Source organism: Heterocephalus glaber, unplaced genomic scaffold (genome assembly GCF_053883595.1).
Source record: "Heterocephalus glaber isolate CG9 unplaced genomic scaffold, H.glaber_assembly_v1.0 deba00000901, whole genome shotgun sequence".
NCBI classification, from domain to species: domain Eukaryota; kingdom Metazoa; phylum Chordata; class Mammalia; order Rodentia; family Bathyergidae; genus Heterocephalus; species Heterocephalus glaber.
In genome coordinates this window covers 33,255-56,251 of record NW_028258171.1, presented here as the reverse complement: position 1 = coordinate 56,251, position 22,997 = coordinate 33,255, and the positions used below count along the sequence as shown (strand labels likewise).

The window sequence follows — 22,997 nt, the reverse complement described above, 5'->3', positions numbered from 1 at the left end:
TCTTCTTTTTCCCACATCTTAGTTCTTGAAACCCACTCAATTGAACTTAAGCCTCTAAGATATAAGACTGACATCAAGAAATCTCCTCAGAGAATGGCTTACCATGTCATTTTCTTCAGGGTTAATATTTTCTAGCCTAGAAAAAAGAGACACAGAAAGCCTGATCAGTAGCATTTCCTTAGTGCAGCAAAATGAGTTCGCTTTTTAAATCTTTAGAACCTCAAGTAATTTCATTCGACTAGTCTTTAGAGTCAACCATGACACTGAACATATTAAAGTGCCACCTGCTCGACTCCATCTTTCAATAATGCTCTATATCTTCTGCACTGACTTCAGACTGTTAAGTTATTAATGTTTACTGCTATATATGACTACAAGGATCAATTGTTCATATGTGCTTAGATGAAGAAAGTTCCCCAGTGATAGAAGCACTCACACTCATCATTATATTTATTCCTAGACTTTCAATTCTTATCACAAACTGTATTCCCTCTCTTTTGGACACCATCACAAGTAAAACATGGCAAGTATTTTTATTACAAAGTTTAACTATGTTCCCTCAAAAGCAATGACAAATAATTACACTAAATCTAACCTGAGAATCACTATTTGTTAAAACAAATATACTACATAGAAAGGCTGACCAAAATTGGACCACTCTTTCAGATGACTGTTTTCTTGTTTTCACATATGAAATTATTCAACTAAAATACAAAGAAAATAAATTGGTTTCCCTTATAAATGCATTTTGTCTCATAAGAGGCATAGTACTTATAGATGAAGGAAATGCATTAAAGGGAAAGAAAGAAGTTCTGAACAACATCTGAGAATATGCCTATAATTTAGGCAACCACAAAATTGAATAAATTAATAGAAAATCTATGATGGATATTAGTGGAATTATATACATTCTAGACACAATCTCAATTATTTTGAAAATATACTAAAAAGTTAAGATATCCAAGTTACTGTTTTCAGAAAGTATTCTGTTGACTTATACTAAGTGGTTTACTTTGCTCACTCATGATCCATATATCAGACTTAAAATGTTAGATTCACCAAAAACCAGTTCAAATTCATGTATCAGAAAACGACAAACCATTACATGTTATATATTTTGAGGGGCAATCACACAAATTATAAAGTGCAAATTCTAAATTTTTAGCTTGCTATAATAATATACAAACCTAGGAATTCAAAAATTGGTTGAGGGGGAGTCTTGAATAATATTAAAGGCTAAAGCAACTGTCATTCACTGTTGTCCAAAATATGGTTTTCTGCATTTGGAAGAACTTACATAGGTTTTTTTTCTTTTGAAAATGGCGTGAGGACCAAGACATGGCAGGAGGGAGGGTTGAAAGGGAAGGGGATGTAAAAAAAAATTAAGATGTTGTTATATACATGTACCTCCTTCCCAATAATGAATGTAATTGTTATGTACTGTAAACATATACTAATAAAAATATTTTTAAAAATAAAATAAAAGAATCTAAATCTTGTGTAAACTCTAAATTATACCCACTACAGTCTAACTTGACAAAGTCATGATAATTAGTAAGAATTTTGCTGATGTAAATGTCTCCAAGCTCAAGTATTGATTGATTTTCTATACGAGGCAAATTCTGACTGACAATCTTGCACTTGCACTCTAAGTGAAAAGACCCATGCATGAAATGTCACATTTCTTGATTTATCCCTCAATCAGTCAGTTTCACCTTTTTCCTTTCTGAACCTATAGTGAGTCACCTTGTTCAATAGTAAGAAGAAAAACCCTAACCTCAAAGAACAAAGAACTACTGATCAGTGAATCAGAAAATTCTGACTTGTTTGCTTTTATTCTCATTTTTACACAGTGCCAAAATTAATGTTTTTTAAAAAACCTAAGAATAAAAGAGACTGAAGAAAGATGTCAACATCTCAGGAGATCAAATGTACATACACAAGTATGTGTACATTTGTATTTGTGACTCATTTTAACTTGTTGGATCCTTATTTTTTTCCTAGTCTTACACAGAAGCCAAAAAGAAAGAAAAAAAGCAAGCATTGGAAATTCAAGAGGTAAAGGGAAGGCAAACAAACAGTTGAATAAGATGAGATACACACTATAATAGAGAGATACTAAGTAGGTCAGAAGCGGCAAAGGAGATGGGGAAAAAAGACACAGAATTTGAAGATCACAGGAGGGAAGATATAAGGAACAGAAATAATTTATATAATTACATTCTATATTTAATCCTTCCAAATATGTCCTTGAGTAAAGTAAAACTTAGTTAAGAACTAAGTCTAAAATTTAGCCTAAAGTGATCTCTTGAAAGTTCCAAAGCTACAGACTCAACTGAAGAGAAAGGAACCTCCACAGTAGCATATAACATTATGCTGATATCTACTCCTTTTGTTGTTGTTTTTGGTTAATATAAATGGCCTTTCTTAATTCCCACCCATCTGTTCTCCTAGACTATAATACAGTAGAAGCTCCTTTATAAACTGTTTCTAGGAACAAATAATCCTTGTACCAATTAATACTGTTTCAAGTATCTGTTTACTTATTTAGATCATGTTTTTTTTTTTTTGGTACCGGGGATCGAACTTGGGTCCTTGAGCTTGCGCAGCAGGCAATGAAACCACTGAGCTAAATTCCCGGCCCTAGATCATGTTCTTTAAACTGGGGTCATAATGCTGAAACTCGCCAGCAACTAGCACTGTACCTGATATTAGTACATATTCAATAAATATTTATGGAATTGATTAATTGAAAGAAAAAGTTGAGGATTGCGTGTTTTTCTTTTCTCTCATTCCCATTCCTCTCTTAACACAAATGCTACAGAGAACAAAATGAAAATGGCTCTGCCTGAAGAAACACTAATTTCAATACACAGTCATAAAAAGTGTAAAAATAAATGTACAAATTCAAGAAGATATGCAATGGAGGATAAAACATTAGGAAGAAAGACAGGATTTGTTAAGATATATCAGCTGAGAGACAGAATGAACAAAACTAAGATCGATGTAATAGGTTTTCTAAGAAAGAAGTTTTGGTTCGGATATGTAAGTAGTTGGTTGAGTCACTGATCAAGATAGGGGATTAAGGAAGAAGATAAGGTTTTAAGAATGAATGAATAAATTTCATTTTATATGTGCTAAATTTGAGTGGCCTTAGTAAATCTGAGGTACATAATTCTAACAATGTGACTTTATTGACTTTGAGTCTTTAGTCAAGTATCAAGTGCCCAAATCTTTTCCATCTTTGAACATTAATATCTTCTACCTCAAGAGTTGTGATGCTGGATGAAAAATTGATTTGTCATCTTTGGCAGAGTAAACTGATTTTTTTAAAAAAACAGAAAAATCTATGTAGAAGCAAATCTTATGAGTAGAATGGGTGACTGACTACGTAACAGAATCAGTGAACATAATTATATTAGAGCATTATTTAGCTGCAGATAAACTGAACATAAGAGTATATACAAATCCTCAAAGAAGAGTTCTAAACTTTAAAAACTATTTATTGCAATATAATATGTATTTGTACATCGTTATGAGGTGCAGTAGAAACAAAAGGCAAATCAGAAAAATAACTCCATCGATCCATAGCAAAAGAAACTCAAAAAATTTCATAAACACGTGGAAATTGAACAACACACTTCTGAATAACCAATGGGTCACAGAGGAAATTAAAGAAGAAATCAGACAGTTCCTTCAATTAAATGACAATGACAATACAACATATCGGAAACTATGGGACACAAAGAAAGCAGTCTTAGGAGGGAAATTCAAAGCAGTGAATACGCATATTAGGAAAACAGAAGGAGCCCAATTAAACAACCTGATGCTGAACCTCAAGCTTCTAGAAAAAGAAGAGCAGGACAACCCCAAAGCTCATACAAGGGAGGAAATTATAAAGATCAGAGGAGAAATCAATGCAATGGAGACTAAGAGAATGATACAAAAAAATCAATGAAGCCAAGAGTTGGTTCTTCGAAAGAATCACAAAATTGACAAACCTTTAGCCAACCTTATCAGAAAAAGGAAAGAAAAGGCCCAAATCCATGCAATTAGGAATGATAAGGGTGAAATTACAACAGACCCAGCAGAAATCCAGAGGATCATCAATACCTACTTCCAGAACCTATATGCCAATAAGATGGACAACACAGAAGAAATGGACAGATTCCTAGATACATATGAATTACCAAAGTTGAACGAAGAAGACCTAAAAATTCTAATCAACCCAACATCAACCAGTGAAATTGAAAATGTAATTAAAAACTTATCAACTAAGAAAAGCCCGGGCCCCATGGCTTCACTACTGAATTCTACAAGACATTTAGAGAGGAACTGCTGCCACTACTGTTTAAACTCTTCAGTGAAATTGAAAGAGAAGCAATACTCCCCAATTCATTCCTGGAAGCAAGCATCACCTTGATCCCCAAAGCAGAGAAAGACCCAAACGAAAAGGAGAACTATAGGCCAATCTCACTAATGAACATCGATGCAAAAATCCTTAATAAGATACTGGCAAACAGAATGCAGAAGATCATCAACAAGATCATACACCTTGATCAAGTGGGATTCATCCCAGGGATGCAGGGATGGTTCAATATATGCAAATCAATCAATGTACTACACTATATCAATAGAGCCAAGGACAAAAACTTTATGATTATCTCCATAGATGCAGAAAAAGCATTTCACAAAATCTAACATACATTTATGATAAAAACCCTACAAAAAATTGGAATAGATGGTCTCTACCTCAAACTGATAGAAGCCATCTATGAAAAACCAACAGCCAATATCATACTAAATGGTCAAAAACTGAAATCCTTCACACTAAAATCAGGAACAAGACAAGGATGTCCACTATCACCACTCTTGTTCAATATAGTTCTGGAAACATTAGTCATGGCAATTAGACAAGAGAATGAAATAAAAGGAATAAAGACAGGAAAGGAAGAAGTCAAACTGTCATTATTTGCAGATGACATGATACTCTATATAGAAGACCCCAAAAACTCCACCAAAAGTCTTCTAGACTTAATAACCAAATTCAGTCAAGTAGCTGGTTACAAGGTCAACACACAAAAATCAATAGCTTTCCTCTACACCAATGACAGACTCACTGAGATAAAAATAGGGCAAATAATTCCTTTCACAATAGCATTCAAAAAACTGAAATACCTAGGAATCAACCTAACAAAAGAAATCAAAGACCTCTTCTCTGAAAACTATAGCACTCTGAAAAGAGAGATAGAAGAGGATATAAGAAAATGGACAGATATCCCCTGCTCCTGGGTAGGAAGGATTAATATAGTGAAAATGGCCATACTTCCAAAACTGCTATATAGATTTAATGCAATTCCAATTGAGAACCCAGCAGCATACTTCATGGACCTTGAGAAAACAATCCAAAAATTCATTTGGAACAAGAAGAGACCCAGAATAGCAAAAGCAATTCTAGGTAACAGAGACATGGCAGGGGGTATCACAATCCTCAATCTCCAACTATAATACAAAGCTGTGATTAAAAAAACAGCATGGTACTGGCAAAGAAACAGACCTGAGGACCAGTGGAACAGATTAGAAGATGCAGAAACAACGCCAGACACACTCGCCCATCTCATCTTTGATCAAGGAGCCAAACACCCTCAGTGGAGGAAAGATAGCCTCTTCAATAAATGGTGCTGGAAAAATTGGGTTTCAACTTGCCAAAGATTAAAATTAGACCTATATCTCTCGCCATGCACTAAAGTCAAAATAGATTAAAGATCTAAATATTAAAATAGAAACTCTGAACCAGTTGGAACAGAGATTAGGTAGAACTCTTGAAGACATCGGTGTAGGAAAAGATTTTTTTAACAAAACCTCAGTTGCCCGTGAACTAGCACAAACAATCAACAAGTGGGATCTCTTCTTATTAAAAAGCTTCTGCACAGCAAGAGAAACCACCAGCAGTGTGAAGAGACAATCCACAATGTGGGAAAAAATCTTCACCTGCTTTTCCTCAGAAAAAGGTCTACTATCTCGAATCTATAAAGAACTTCAAAAGATCAGACCTCCCAAATTTAAAGACCCAATTCAAAAATGGGCATCTGAAATGAAGAGACATTTCTCAGACAAGGAAGTAGAAATAGCAAATAAATACATGAAAAAATGTTCAACATCACTGGTCATTCGAGAGATGCAAATGAAAACAACGCTGAGATTCCACCTCACTCCAGAAAGAATGGCTGCTATCATGAAATCAACCAATAACAAATGCTGGCGGGGCTGTGGGGAAAGAGGAACCCTGCTCCACTGCTGGTGGGAGTGTAGACTGGTGCAACCACTGTGGAAATCAGTATGGAGATACCTCAGAGAACTAGGACTGGAAGTCCCATTTAACCCTGCTCACTATTCCACTGCTGGGGATCTTCCCCAAAGAATTAAAAGAATCATACCACAGTGATATATGTGCACCCATGTTCAAAGCAGCACAGTTTGTGATAGCTAAAACTTGGAAGCAGCCCAAATGCCCATCAACTGGAGACTGGATAAAGAAAATGTGGTTTTTTAAATAAAATGGAGTACTACTCAGCCATAAAAAATTAAAACTTAGAGACATTTATAGCTAAGTGGATGCACATTGAGGTGATACTCTTAAGTGAAATAAATAGGACACATACGTATAAATATCAAATAGTTTCTCTGGTGTGAGAAACTGAAAGTGTAAATAAGGACTGAAATGCATAATAGGTAATGTTAAACAGGAAGAAAAGGGGCAAAGGGGAAGGAAGTGGGAGGGATAGGGGAACGGATAGAAGGGAATGGGATTAATATGAGAAAATGGAAAAATAGCAACAAAATCTTTGTAAATAGGGAGGAATGGAGGGGTTGAAGGGAGGGCTGGGCAAGGGTGAAAAATAAGAACCAAGAGAGATTATGTAAAGGTGCAAATTTCCAATGATGAATGTCATTACATTGTATACCTAAAATGTACCAATGGTTAGAATGAATAATCAATAATGCAAAATAGGAAGAAAAGGTTCAAAGGGGTAGGGGTAGTGGGAGGGGCAGGGGAAAGGAAAGAAGGGAAAGGAAAAATGATGAGAAATGGAAAAAATGGAAATAAAGTCTTTATAAATAGGGAAGGGTGGAGGGGGTGAAGGGAGGGCTAGGAATGGGGAAAAATAAGAAACAAGATGCATTTTGTAAAGGTACAATTGCCAATGAGAAATGTAATTGTGTTGTATACCTAAAATGTACCAATAAAAGAATTTAACATAAAAAAGAAAAATAACTCCATCTCTTTAAACATCAATCATTTCCATATGTCTAAAGTTTTAAAAGATGCATAACTGAAAATTTAAAAAGGATATATACTTTGAAAGTATATATAAAAAATTTGATTCTAGTAAAGACTTATGCAATATAAACAAATTGATTCTAAAATCTGTATCTAAAGGCAAAGGTACTAACACAGTCAAAAGAATTGTATGTAATAAAGAGCAAGTTTGGAGGACTGAAGTCTGATTTCAAGACTTAATATAAACTCAAGTAATCAAGACTGTCTGATACTGGCAACTGGGTACAGATATATATCAGTGGAACAGAATATCATATCCGCAATATGACCACATAAATATGGCCAACTTATTTTTGACAAAGGGAAAAAGAAATTTAATAGATAAATGATAGTCTTTTCTATAAACTGGAGTAGAATAAAGGAATGTTCACATACAAAATAAAAAAGAATTCCACATATACGTCATACCATTCACAAAATCAACTCCAAATGGATCACAGATATACATGTAAACACAAAGTTTACAAGCTGAAGAAAATATGGGAGAAAATCTGTGTGACTTTTCATTTGGCAATGAGTTTTAGAATCAATACAAAAAGCACAACTATAAAACAAAAAACCAAACAAACGTTAAGCCACGTTTTACAAAATTCAAAAGTTGTATTCTGTTAATCATACTGTTAAAAGACTTTTAAAATAGACAAGAGGGCTGGGGATTTAGTGCAGTGGTTTCACCACCTGCCTTGCAAGCACAAGGTCCCAAATTCGATCCCTGGTACCAAAAACAGAACAAAACAAAAAAGGACAAGATATGGAGTGGAAGAAAATATATGCAAACCACTTATCTGCTAAAATGCTTCTATCTAAAATATAAATAACTCTTTTAAACCAAAAGAAAAATATTTAGTATAAAACCTGATCAAACATCTGAATAGACACTTTACAAAAGACAATACACAGATAAAAAACAACATAAAATACGTTCAAAATTAGGTCATCAGGAAAATGTAAATAACATATTGACATAACTCTACAAACCTATTACAATAGGTATTATCAAATACAAGAAACAACACAAAACAAAAGCAATGGTTCTAAATGTGAGCAAGAATGCAGAGCAACAGGAACTCTAATTCAGTGTTGGTGGTTTCTCATAAAGTTAAAATAGATTTAACACAAGAATCTGTTATCATGCTACTTCATTTACTAAACTGATATGAAAATATTATATTCAGGTAGAACTCTGTACACAAATGCTTATTACAGTTTTATTAAGTACTGTTCAAACTGGAGGCAAGCAAAGTATCTTTTATACCACCTGCCTCGCAAGCGCAAGGTCCCAAGTTCAATTCCTGGTACCAAAAAAAAAAATAAAAACAGACTTTTATATATATAAATAACCAAACTTTTATATATATAAATAAGTGATGGAATACTATTCAACAAGGAAAAAGAACAAGGTTCAGTTTCTGCATCAGCATACATGTATTCTGATAAGTGAAAGAAGCCAGATTGAAAAGGCAACAGAAGTATAATTCCACTCATATGACATTCCAGAAAATGAAAAACTATTAGTTGCAGAAAACATGTCAGTTGATGCCACAGGTTTGAAGCAACAGTGAGTAGGTTTGACTAGAGGAAGGACCGGGGATATTTAAGTGGTGGGATTACTCTGGATACATGACATTATGCATTTACTGAAACCCACAGAACTTATGTCTGTAACACAGAGTGAACTTTAATACATACAAATAAAATATAAGCAGGAGGTCAAAGGATCATAAGATAGAATGCAGACTATGATAAAACTACATTTAAAAAAATTTGGCATAACCTCACTTCAAGAGGTAGAGTTGGGGGAATGAAGACAACTAAGTAAGATTGGGAACTGTAAGGCTACAGGAACTACACACAGAGTAAAATCTCATGGAAGCATGTGTTAATGGCTCTGAAAAATGCATAATATATACTGTAGATGAACAAATAGGTAAATTGATGGTGTTTGGTGGGAGCAAGGTTTCTCATGGTTGAGAGAGATGAGGAAAGGGGGAAACTATAATGAACTGTTATACTAGATTAGATTTCAAAATAAACGAATGTTCAGTTGAATATAGGTATAGTTATACTAGTATACACACACATGCAGTAATTAGTATTCACACATTTCCTACTTCAGAGAGAAATCATGAGTATTCGCACTCCAGAAACAAAGGGCACACCTGGCATCCAGATCTTTATTTCTAATACCATTTTATAATATGAAGAAATAAAACCCTTGGAGGAATGGTTGGTTCTAGAGGTGAGGACTACCTGTACAAATTTCTATGCAACGTGACCCTCAAGTATCTTCTAAGTGCTAATGTCTAAATTACTTTCTTGTAGTTGGCACAAAATACCCAACAACCACAACTTAAAGAAGGACAGAACTATTTGGGCTCATATTTTCAGTCCACGGTCAGCAGGCTACAAGTGAGAAATAGCATGGTGGAAGGCTCTGGCAGCATAAAGCTTCTCATATCATGGTGGTAAGGAAGCAGGACAGAAAAGAGGAACCAAGGAAGAAGCTATAATCCTTCCAGTTCATGTCCCTAGTGACCTGACTAAATAGGATCCCCCTCCTGACAGCACATTCAGCTGCTTAACTCATTAATAGACTGGGACACCACTGATTATAGTGTCCCAATGATACAACTACCTTTCCAAAGCCCTGCTGAGTGTAGGAGAGTTTTCAGAATCATTCTAGATATAAACCATAATATTCTGCCCTTGGCCCCCAGAAGACCTGCATGCATCTCTTTACACAAAATACGTATCTAAGAGTCACCGCAGTTTTAACAGTTCCAGCACTGCTGAGAAGTCCAAGTCCAATGTCCCCTCTGAGACTCGAGGTAAACCCTTAAATGTAAGCCCCTGTAAAATTTTTTTAAAAAGTTAAACACTTCCAACATAAGATGGCACAGGGTAAACATTCTCATTCAAAAGGGAGAAAGAATAGAAAGGAGTGTGACCAAAGCAAGACCAAAACCCATTTGGGCAAGCATTATACCTTGTAGGTCTGTGCCAAGAATCCAGGGTAAGGTGTGGCAAGATGTGAGCTTAAAAGGGCTTGGGTGGATACATTCCTATAACACTGCCAGTTGCAGCCCTCGTGGTCTTTCTTGAGGATGTTTTCTCCCTCCTTGTCATTGTTTTTCTCAGCAGACATTCTATGTTCTTGGCATCTCCAACTTCCTGTGGCCTCTACTGTACTTTTGGCTTCACTCTCACAGTTTCCCACAGCACCCTTTCAGAGGCATGCTGTGTCTCCCAGGCTTTCTGAAATACAGGCAGAAGGCTCCCTGACCCCACAACTCTGACATTCTGCAAGCCTGTAAAACCAGGACCATATGGATGATGCCAAGGCTTGTGCCACTTCAGGCAGTAGCTAATCCCCCTTGTATCCTTGCTATAGAGGCCTTGAGTAAGCTGGGTTTCCTCAGCCTCTCTTAACAAAGCAGTCTTTCACTCTTGCATCTTTAAACCAGCAAAAGGTGAGATTTTATGGATTCCTGAGATGCTTTCAAGCCAGCTTTCCTATTGTCCCAATGAAAAGCACTTGGCTTCTTTGTAATGTCAATCTTTTCAGCAATCATGCTGTCCATGGCCCCAACTTTGCAAGTGACTCCTTTCTAAAAGTCAAAACTGGAAACTTTCTATATCTTTCCCCCCATCTTCTGTTCTTTGTTCTCAATGTAGACCTGGCTGAAAGCTATTACCAGTACCCAAGCCACAGCTGAACACTGGGTTCCCACTTCTCTGATAATAAAATCTGTCCCAGTCACTTTCATTGATACTGGGTCGTAATATTTGACACCCACAACTTAAAGGAGGAGAGATGAGCTGGGGATATAGCTTCATGGTAGCATTTTAGCCTACCATTCATGAAGCTCGGGTTCAATCCCAGCAACACATAAAAAAAAATGTTTTTAGTCAATGGGGAGTAGGCTACAAGGGAGAATGGAATGTTGGAAGGGTGTGGCAAGAGGAAAGCTGCTCCTGCCATGGTAGCCAGGAAGCAGGAGAGAAGGAAGAAGCCAAACAGGGAGATACACCCTTTGGATTATACCCGCTGTGACCTGCCCTCAACAAAGGCCATACCTCCTGGCACACTCAGCCACCAAATTCATAACTATGGGACCCCCATGATCCAATCATCTTCCAAAATACCTGCATATGAGAGTTTTGGATGACATTCTAAATATAAGCCAAAAGAGCTAGAAAAAAAGAAATATTCAAAAATTAAAAAGATGGAGATATGCCAAAGTCATAGCGGAGCTAACCTGAAGATTTCAACAGGCAAAGATGGAACAATTCAAACAACAAAATAAATAATACAGTATTAGATTATAATCAGAAATATTACATGAGTGTCATTGAGACCATATTGAAATAAAAATATAATTAAATAGAAGAGACAGATCTCCTATTACAAAGAATTACAAATAATTTACATACAACATATTTTCTCCTGTAGGTTACATTAGTCAGCTTTACATTACTATAACAAATACCTAAGATAATCAATTTATATAGAGAAAAGGTTTATTTTGGTTCATACTGCTTCAGTCCGTCATCACTTGGCCCAATAATTTTGGACCGGGCCTATGGTAAGACTGTACATCATGGTAGAAGTACCTGGTAGAACAAAATCATTTAGAGTAGTATCTCAGTTCACAAATTTAATCTGTTCTATGATTTTGGAAAAGATGGTCATATTTGTGTTTGTGTGGGAAAGATGGCTGCGATCATGTTTGTCATTCAATGCAGAGTGTGCAAACAAAAACAAAATTTTGCCACACTTCTGTTTGCAAACCAAATTGTACCTTGTGGCCAGGAAACAAATGACAGCAAGATGAAGGGGTCAGAGTCCCACTATCGTCTTCAAGGGCATGTCCCAAAATGACATCAAGATTTGCCATTAGCTTCTACCTCTTGAAGGTTCTATCACTTCCCACGGTGACACCACTCTGGGGCTTAAGCCTTTCACATGGGCCTTTGTGAGAACATTCAAGATCCAAATTATAGTAGAGGTAGAGATCAAAAAACTCCTACCCACATTCTTGAGTATGGACTGCACTTATCAATTTGCTTACAAGAAGTAGAGTGTGAAAAATGAAATAGAAATAATTTTACAGTGGAGAAATATAGAACATTGACCTTGACCAAGTTAGTCTTGGTAAATCACACTGACAGAACTAAAAATATTCCAGACACAGTATAATCATCATGCAAAAAAGGCAAGATCATAATAAAAAAGAAAAGAAAAATCAAGGTGCTATAATTTGAATGTTTTCTCCCTTCAAAATTCATATTGAAATTTGTCAGTCACATTATTGAGACATGACTTTCTAGAAAGTGATAAGGCCATGAGGGCTCTACCTTTTCACTGATTCTTTTTGTCCTTCTGCTTTCCTCCATTTAATCATGTACATATCAGTAAGGTCCTTGGCAAATGTTGGCCTTTTGTTCTTGGAGCTCCCAGCCTCCAGAACCAAATAACCAATAAATTTCTGGTCATTACAAATCACCCAGTCACAACCAGGCATGGTGTTGTAGGCCTGTAATTCTAGTTACTAGGGAGGCTGAGGTTGGAGGATTCCAAGTTTGAGGCCAACCAAGCAACTTAAGAAAACCCTATCTCACACCAGAAAAACTATTTGGTATTTACACCTGTGTGTCCTATTTATTTCACTTAAGCATATGGCCTCAATATGCACCTATTTAGCTATAAATGTCTCTAGTTCTTTATGGCTGAGTAGTACTCCATTTTATAAAAAAAAACAAACCCACATCTTCTTTATCCAGTTTCCAGTTGACGGGCACTTGGGCTGTTTCCAAGCTTTAGCTATTACAAACTGTGCCACTATAAACATGGGTGCACATATGTCGCTGTGGTGTGATTCTTTTAATTCTTTTGGGAAGATACCCAGCAGGGGGATAGCTGGGTCAAATGAGAAACTGGAAGTGTAAATAAGAATTAAAATGATTAAAATGAATAATTGATAATTTGAAATAGGAAGAAAAGGTCCAAAGGGGTAGGGGAAGTGGGAGGGGAAGGGGGAAGGAAAGAAGGGAAAGGAAAAATTATGAGAAAAGGAAAAAACAGAAACAATCTTTGTAAATAGGGAAGGGTGGAGGGGGTGAAGACAGGTAATGGGGAAAAAATAAGAACCAAGATACATCATGTACAGATACAAGGACCCAATGATAAATGTAAATGTACTGTATACCTAAAATGTACTGAAAAAAGAATTTAAGGAAAAAAATACAAAAAGAAAAGAAGAGAAAACCCTATCTCAAACTAAATAAAAGGAAAAGGGCTAGGAGTGTAGTTTGGTGGCACAGTGCTTGCCTAGCACGTGAAAGGCACTGGGTTTAATTCCTAACATGGCAAACACACACACACACACACACACACACACACACACAAACACCCTAGTTTCAGTTATTCTGTTAGAGCCACACAGACAGATTTAAAATGAAATGCAGAAAACTCTCCATTAGTGGTTTGCATTTTAGAAGAGTACATAAAGAACATGAATTCAATAAAACAAAATACACAGCGAAGATGCTAAAACAAAAGAATGAAGTGAAAAGGAAAAAAGCTATTTGAAAATAAAATTCAGTGACTGAGGGATTCCACATAATAAAGAATCTGGGAAAAAAAACCACCATCTATGATCAAAGTTCCAGTAATTCAATTCTTTTTAATATAAAAGTATGATTAAACAACAGAGGGCACTTTGGTTACAGGAACTAATTTTACAAATGTGTTTGAAGTAATGCTAATTTAAAAAAATGTTTTAAAGTCTTTATTTCTTATCTGTTAGTCAAATGATACTACTTAATTGAAATACTCCATGAGGAAAGTTTGATAACTTTTAATACCGTAATATTTCTCAGTTTCTTTTCCTAAAATTAGAAGGGTCTTTCAGGAATTAATATTTCTTATTGAGAGAAAATATTTCATGATTCAAGATTTTCTTCAGTTTTATTTTAGCTATTACTCTGAAATTAAAGTAACACACAGCACTTGCAGGGAGCATGTGGTAGAGGAAGGTGCTTATGTTAAGGTGACTGGGAAGAGGCTGGGGAGGGGAGGAAGGGGTTGGGGCCCCAATATCCCCTTTAAGGGCATGACCTGCTGAGCTAACTTCCACCTACTAGGTGCCATCTCTTTCAGCTTCCACTACTCCTAATATGGCATGGGCTGGCTGGTAACCAAACCTTCAACACACGTGCCTTTGGCAGACAGTCAAGATCCAAACTATAGAACAGTCAAAAGAAAGAAAACCAAGGAAGGAGAAGGGAGAAGAGGAGAAGGGAAAGCAGGAGAACAGAGCGGAGGGGGAAATCCTGTCATCTGTAGCAAAATAGATGGCACTGGAAGACATTATGTAAAGTGAAATAAGCCAGGCACTAAAAGATAAATGCTTTGTATTCTTATTCATATAAGAAAGCTAAAAGAGTTGATATCAAAGAAGAGAATACAAGGGTGATAACCAAAGATTAGGAAGGTTAGTGGGGATAGAAAGAATTTGGATAACAGGTACTAAATATTGAAATAAGTTCTAGTGTTCTGTAAACAGGAACAGGGATATTAAGCAGAAAGCAGCATAATAGTGTAATAGTGTTCTGTAAACAGGAATGGAGATATTAAGCAGAAAGCAGTGAAAGGACCCAAATGGCTGAACTAAATCAACCAACTGATAATGAGAGGACATGATAAGAGAAAAGTCACACAAGAAGGTAGGGTAAGGACAGGGACAATAGAGCTATGAAGAAGTAAAGTAACTATATTAAGAGGGATGCTCCTCCCCTCCCTTCCCCTTTCGGTCCCTCTCTTCCCCTCTGCTCACTTCTCCTTTCCTTTTCTTTCCTTTTTAAATTGACTGTTATGCCTAACAGGTAAATTACTAGCATCCCAAAGGTTTTTAGACAAAAGTTGTGGGGATATGCAATTTCCTAATATAACAAATAAGAATCAGTACATTTTTGAATATGTAATCATAAAATACATATATCTTATAAGTTACCCCAATATCACATTTTTGCATTAATTGTGTACATACATTTTTAGAGACATTTCCATATGCTTGGCTCGTGCAATTGCTTCATCCCTCTCTTCAATGGCTAACTGCAGTCTAGACATAATAGCTTCATCACGTTCCCTCTTTGCAAAATACACTTCTTCAACTAGAGCTAGCAAAATAGATAACCCATAATCAATCAAAGAAAATAAAGGAGAAATGCATACATTAGTCAAAAATAAAAAATAACAGTTATTTTAAGGGACATTTATTCAATTGAATTAGTATCACTTAATTACTTCATAAAACATTATTAGTTTTAATAGCTACCGCTAAATTGAGATATCCCACCCACTTCAAAATTACAAAAGTAAAAAGTCTAAGAACAAAAGTGAGTTTTTGAAATAAAGGAAACTCATATATATAGCAGATAATGCATATACATTTCTACAACCACATGAGCAATCTGGCAAGGTTTATTAAAGTTAAATATGTCCTTATTCAGTAACCTAGCAAATCCATTATTTGTTTTGTAGCCTACAGAAATTCTTGCACATGTGCAAATGGAAAATATATAAAAATATCTACTGTAACATTGCTTATACTAACACAAATTTACAAACAACCCAAATGTCTATCAACATGAGCAAGAATAAATAAATTGCTATACATTCAGAATGGAATGCTGCCTAGCACTTAAAATGAACTAACTATGAACAGATGAACAAACCTCAAAAATGAAATGCTGGCAAAAAATAGCAAGTTGCAAAATAAAACAATTCTGTCTACTATTTATTCAAAGATACAACTCATGAATATCATAAAACAAGAATGACAATGATAAACACCAAATGTAGGATGGGCATGACCTCAGTGGGATCTCTTAAGGGGAGGAGAGGAAACAGATCAGAAAGAATCAAAGGAGCAGAGCTGCACCAGTACAGTGCTGCACATCTGTCGAGGGCAGGCGACATACTCATGATACAAATGGCTTCACTCAGATTTGTACACTACATGGGGAAATTTGAAGTCACAAGAAATAGTCATCTCTCAAGCATAATTTCAACTGTTAATATACTTGAGCCCTTACATAATTTTAAAACATCACTGCAATGTTAGATAAAGAGCTTAAATACCAGATCACTGAAACAAGTATTACTTGTAATGCCAAACCTCAAAATATACTTAGAAAAAAAGGTTCTTTTAGCTTATATAACATTAAGTTTATGTTCAAGGTTTGTTACAAGTTAATAATCAAGATAGTTATTACTTAAACTATAAGTTGTAGAAGAGACAAATCCTGATACATGTACTGTACAGTTTTCATGACTGTGTGTATATCTATAAAAATGTAATGTGCAGTGGCAGAGCAAAACTAATTCCAAGAAACTGAGTCTAAAGAAAGAAGAGTATATTTAGTTTTTTCCATTTACTCTTTACCATTTAGCAAACTTCTGTGTCAGTCATCCATCTAGTCTTAAGGGTTATGTATGTAATACTCTATTAAGTCCTTAACATCCTGAAACATACGTTGTTCATTACAGGGAGACAGATGGTAGAGAGAAAGACAGGCAGAAAATGCAAAAGGTAGGTAAGTAGGTCGATGGGTGGGCTCAGTAATGAAGGCTTTGAAAAAGAAGGCTGTATGAGAGAATGATTTTGCAGGTAAGAAATAGAGCAGGCTCTTTTGGAAGAGTATTCCTTTTTAAATGTGACATTTCAGAAAATTAAAATAAAGGAAGAGGTGATATGTGTATGTATGCTCACATACACATACACGTGTAGGCACATATGAAGGTTCTTTCTTTCTCAGTAGACAGATAATGAAAGTATACTAAGCCAGAGAATTAATATTGACAGATCTTGGATGTTTTTGAGAAAAAATAGCCATGCCCATGTGGCTGGAGTAAAGTGTTAGAGGGAGAGAGTTCTGGGAGCTAATCCTGGGCCTTATAAGCCATAGTAAAGATTTTAGACATCCTTTAAGCATAATGACAGGTATTATGAAGTTCTGAATGAGGAAATGAGAGGGTTATATGTTTGAAATGGAATATTCTGACTCCTAGGTGAGAAACAGTTGGGCAAGAGTGGAAACAAAGAGGCTATATCAGTCATCTAAGAATTTACTTCAATAACTCTCATAATGAGCTATTCCCTGGAACATTTAATTATCTAGAAATAAATACAGACACTAACCTCAAATTTGGATATCATATTCAAAGACTTTCAGAACAGGAACAATTCAATCAGATTTGTGTTTTAAAGAGACACATCAAAATGTTAGAATACTGATTGTATGTGAAAGATTGGTGGGGGGGAGTTGCAGGTTGGATTGTATATGCTTCTTAATGCATTACATCATCAGTCCAGATGAGAAGTAATAAAATTCTAAACCAATGCAATGACAACAAAAATGAAAAAGAGAAATGGGTTCCATTAATAAGAAAAGAGTAAGACAATAGAACCTAAGAGTTAAGCATTTACTAAAACACAAGAGGACAAAAAATACAGCTGAATTTACTAAGCCATTCCTCAATTTTTCAATAGTATAGTCTATAAAATTTGGAGATTAAAACAATTATTCCTCACTACTGACACACTGATTTTGAAGCAAAAAAAAAAAAAAAAAAAAAGTCCTAGCATTCAAGGAAAACATTATTTAGAGCCCAGTTCTAGTTTTGTGTAAGATACAGTAAACACGCTAAACTTTCTCTCTGAAGGCAATTGTAAAATCTAGACAGAATACATGGCACAGCCATTCAACCTAAAAATATTAAAATTCAAACCACTACTGAAATGGCCATGAGACTGCCACTTTACTTTACTCTGGGGTCCCCAGCCTGAAGCCAATGTGGCCCCATCTGTCTTAGTCATTTTCTTGTTGCTGGGTTACAGTACATGGCCAGCCAGATCCAGGGTGGAATGGCATGGCAGAGGGGCATAGCAGAGGAATAGCAGTGCACTTTACCATTTCCAGGAAATAGAAAGAAAGTAAGGGTGGAGCCAAGGAGGCAGATAAACCTTGCCAGGTCAGGCCATAGTGACTCACCTCCTGTGACCAGATCCTACTTCCTAACGTGAAGCCAGCTGTAGTGCTGCCAAAGTCCAATCACCTTCCACAAGTGCCATCTCTGAGTGCATGAAGCTTTGGGGAACATCTAGCTATAAACCACAACAAGCTCCAACCACGGCAGAGAACACTGTGGTACATACAAAGATACAAGATTAATTTTCTATCTGGCTGGAGAAAACTCCAAAGAGCTTAGAAACACTGGGGGAAATCTGTTGCTTCTTTAACTGTATTTCCAAATGTTTAGCCCCAAAGGCAACCTCACAAGGAAAGCATTAGCAACAGAGAAGCTATTGGCAAGAAGAAAGCATAGTAGCTAAAACTGTAAGGGACAAGAACCTTACTTCTCTCTCCATTTGGTGAACCCCAGGGAAAATGGTAAACCTTTTTTTTCTCTTGGTTCCTTATACCATGAATTAATAACAAAAGTCAGAGGTTCATACACAGAGGATCATACCCAGAGGATCAAAAAGAACAACCACAAAAGTCCAGAAATCAAAGGAGAAATAGTACAGAGCAAGGATCTTAGGAAAGCAACACCAAGTCAGGCCACAGTGACCCACCTCTTGTGACCAGAAGCTATCTGTAAACCTAAACAGTACATGAATGAATCTGATTCTTATTAGCATTCCAAAGGCCTTGAGATGCAAGCTTAAGAAAAAAATTCCACCCAAATTCTAGACAGACCACTATGAGAGCACAGAAAAGGGATATCAGGACTGATACTGGAATTACTGCTCACCGAAGGTCAGAGGACTGAACCTAAAAGGGTAAACTGTGTGCTAAAACATCAATAGAATGTAAATAAGAACCAGAATCTCTTAAGATAATATGTAAAATGTCCAAGATAAAATAAAAATTATCTGAAATAAAAAACAAGCAACAAAAATAAAAATGAAAATGCTCCCCTCTCCAAATCTCAACTTGCATGAGAAAAGAGTTGCTAAATGGCAAAGGAGTCAAAATTACCCGAAAAAGAATTTAAGGCAGCTATTATAAAACTGCAATAAATGAGCAAATCACTTGTAAACATTCTAGAAGCAAAAGTTAAAATTAAACACAAAGAAACACATGTTATAAAAACCAAACAAATTTTAGAACTAAAAAAAATTACAATAAAAAACATATTGGATGACCTAAATAGCAGAATGGAAACAGAAAAAGCCAATGAACTTGAAGCAAATGAATAGAAATTATTTGATCTGAATCACTAAAGGAAAAAAGACTAAAAAACGAGCAGAGCCTCAGAACTGTATGACAACAAAGGTCATACACTCTCTGAAATAGAGGAGTGTAGTGGTTAAAAGAAAAAAGAATTGAAGAAATAAGGGCTCAAGAAATTCCCAAGTTGCAAAAGACATAAACCCACAGATAAAAGCACCTAATCCCAAGTAAGATTAATCCAAAAATTCACTCAGACACAAAATAATCCCACTGTTGAAAATTAAAGACAAAGGAGAAATCTTGAAAGCAGAAGGGGGGGCACTATTTATGACAACAATAATTCAAATAACTACTGATTCCCTATAGAATCCATGAAGGCCAGAGAGAAATGGAAAAACATTTTTAAGGAACATAAAGAACTGTTACACCAGAATTCTACATCTTGTAAAAACATTCCCCAGGAATGAAAAGAGAGAGAGAGAGAGACATATTGATTGATTCTTACTTGAAGGAAAAGTAGGAGAACCCATAGACACCAGATCTATCCAAAAAAGAACTCGTAAAGGTTCTTCAGAAAAAAGGGAAATAACAATGGAAGGAAACTCTGAACTGTAGAAATGAAGGAAAACAAAAGAAATCATAATCTGGTGAATACAGTAAACTAGTCCCAATTTCAATAAAATGGTTTGGAGCAAAAATTTAATACTGATGTGTTTTCAGTGTACACAAATGTAATATAAGAAAGGGGTCCCGTAATATGATAAAGTTTTCTACATATCAATTGAAATGGTAAAGTATTAATTCTAAATAAGTTGTAAAAAGTTACATATTTACAAATATGGAAGCCATGAATGATTATATTTTATAATCCATATAGCAGTCACATATATATGAATGATTATATTTTATAATCCATATAGCAGTCATATATATATGTACATTAGTCTATTTGATTATTGAAACTGGAATCTAAAACAGGTTCACATAATACAAAAGATGACAGAGGGGAAAAAAAAAAACCTGAGGAACTAAAAAATAGGGAACAAAATAGAAAAACAAATAAAATGATACCCCTGAACTCACACATAGATAAGCACAAAAATTGAAGATAAAGATAATCAGACTGGATTTTAAAAAGATGATCAATTATATATATCAAGAAATTCACTTTTTAGGTCGGGAATTCAACACTGGAAAAAAAGTCACTTCAAATATAATGATACAAGTACATTAAAAATCAAAAGATGAGAAAACATAAAAAATAAAGCTGACATGGCTAAATTATTATCAAAGTACATGTTAGAGCAAAGAAAATCAATAGATGGATATAGTGATGGATAGATGGATGGAGGGATAGAGTGATATTAATGATATAAAGATATAAAAATTCTAAATATGAATGTACATACATGAAGGAAAAACTGACAAATGAGTAAAAGAAGTCACTAATTATATTGGCAGACTTCAATATGCACTCTAATAGATGAAGTAAACAGAAAATAAGAAATAAGATACAAGAAACGAACACTGTTATCAATCAAGAACTAAATGACATATTTATAAAAGACTGCTCAACAACAGTAAAACACACATTCTTTTCAAGTGCACACGAAAGAGCAAAATACACCAAAACTTTAGTCATTAATTAAGCCTAAAAATTTATAAGAATTGAAATCATACGAAGGATGTTTTCTGGCCATATTGGAATTAAAATAAAAATCAAAAATAACAATAAGAAAGGAATGTAAACAGTATGTACTGTAAACATGTATTAATAAAATAAAAACTAAAAAAAAATAAAAGCAACAAATTTCCAAGCACTTGGAATTAAATAACATATTTCTAACTAAAACATGAATCAAAGAAGTCCCAAGAAAAATTAGAAAATATTTTGAACTGACAATAAAAGTGAAAATGCATCAAAATATGAGAAAGATAATGCAGTTCCTAGAGAAAAAGTTCTACCATTAAATGCACGTATAGATCTCAAATCATCATCTAAGCTCACATCTGAAAAAATTAGGAAAAAATTAAAAAACCCCAATCAAGCAGAAAGGAGAAAATAATAAAGAAAATAATAAAGAAGCCAATATAACTGAAACTTTTTAATAAAGATCCTTGGACATCAAAAATTAGTCATTTGAAATCAGTGAATTTAGTAAATTTCTAGTTGGACTGATCAGGACAAAGCCAGAATGCATAAATGTATATACATCAGTACATACATGAATGAGGTGACATTACTTAAGATACTAAGAGGAAAATACAAGATTATGTATGTAATACCCCAAATTCACCAATTTATATCTGATAAAGTCACTGGCAAATATCAATTAGCAAAGCTCACTAAAACTGTTGGATTTTTTTTTTCAAATACTCTTCTGTATCTAAGATCATATGGTTTTCCTCTTTTTGGTTTGTAAAATTGGTAATTTTGATTTTTTTTTTTTCCTTAGTGGCACTAGGGATTGAACCCAGGGCCTTTGCACTCACTCCAGCCCTTTAAAAAAAATTCTTTTTTCTTTTCTAACACAGGGTCTAAATAAATTGCTAAGCTGCCTAGTCTGGGCTTAAATTTGGGATCCCTCTGCCTCATCTTCCAGTTGATTGATTTTTTTAAATGGTAAACTGATTTTGCTTTCCATAAAATGAATCGCAGACCTAAATGTAAAACGTAAAGTTATAAATCTTTTGAAAGGAAACAGGAAAAAACCTCTGTGGCATTAGAATTAAACCAAAGATTTCTTAACTATAATAACAAAGAATGACCCGTTTTTAAAAAAGAATAGATTGGACTCCAATCTAATTCAACTAAAGATTTCTGCTATTCTAAACAAAGTGATAAGAAAATAAAGCCATAAGCTGGAAAAATGATCGGACAGCATATATCTGATAAAAAATGTGCATCCAGAACAGAAGTTTTAAAACTCAAAACTCGGTAAAAAAAAGCACAATTAAAAATGGACAGAAGACTTAAAGCAGATATACAGATGGAAAGTAATCACATGAACAAGTGTTCAACATTTTCGATTATAGAAATTCGAATTAAAACAATGAGATAACCACAACATACTTATTTTAATGGCTAAAATTAAACACTGTACATATCAAGCATTGACAAGAATGTGTAAGAACTAAAATCTCATACACTGCTGGTAAGAATGTAAGATAATAAAATCAGTGTGTCCATTTCTTTAAAAAATTTAAACATATTCCCACCATAAAATTCAGCTATTCACATAAAGGTGGTTTACCAAGAGATATAAAAGCACATGTCCATACAAAAATGAACACAAATATTCATAGCATATTCATTTATAATCAGCACAATCTATAACCAAATTTTTATTAGCAGATAAGTGGATAAACTATATGACAAATTTTGTTTGGAATAACTAGATAAAAACAGGCA

The 22,997-nt window shown here is 34.9% G+C and overlaps 1 protein-coding gene across 13 annotated transcripts in view; it reads right to left on the bottom strand.

Moving 5' to 3' along the window:
• The window catches only part of Mipol1 (mirror-image polydactyly 1), a 277,529-nt gene that overhangs the window by 221,489 nt on the left and 33,043 nt on the right, over positions 1-22,997 (bottom strand). For 12 of the 13 annotated variants that reach the window (XR_015450059.1, XM_087208007.1, XM_087208004.1 and 9 more), the window contains 2 exons: positions 15,394-15,523; positions 103-136 (listed from right to left, as the gene is read on the bottom strand). Coding sequence is in view for 12 of the 13 variants with exons in the window: in XM_087208007.1 (XP_087064133.1) it covers positions 103-136; positions 15,394-15,523 (164 nt within the window). In the remaining variant the exon portion in view is untranslated. Of the gene's footprint in view, positions 1-102; positions 137-15,393; positions 15,524-18,400; positions 18,539-22,997 lie in introns of those variants that run through there. The other variant, XM_087208016.1, reaches the window with a different exon arrangement.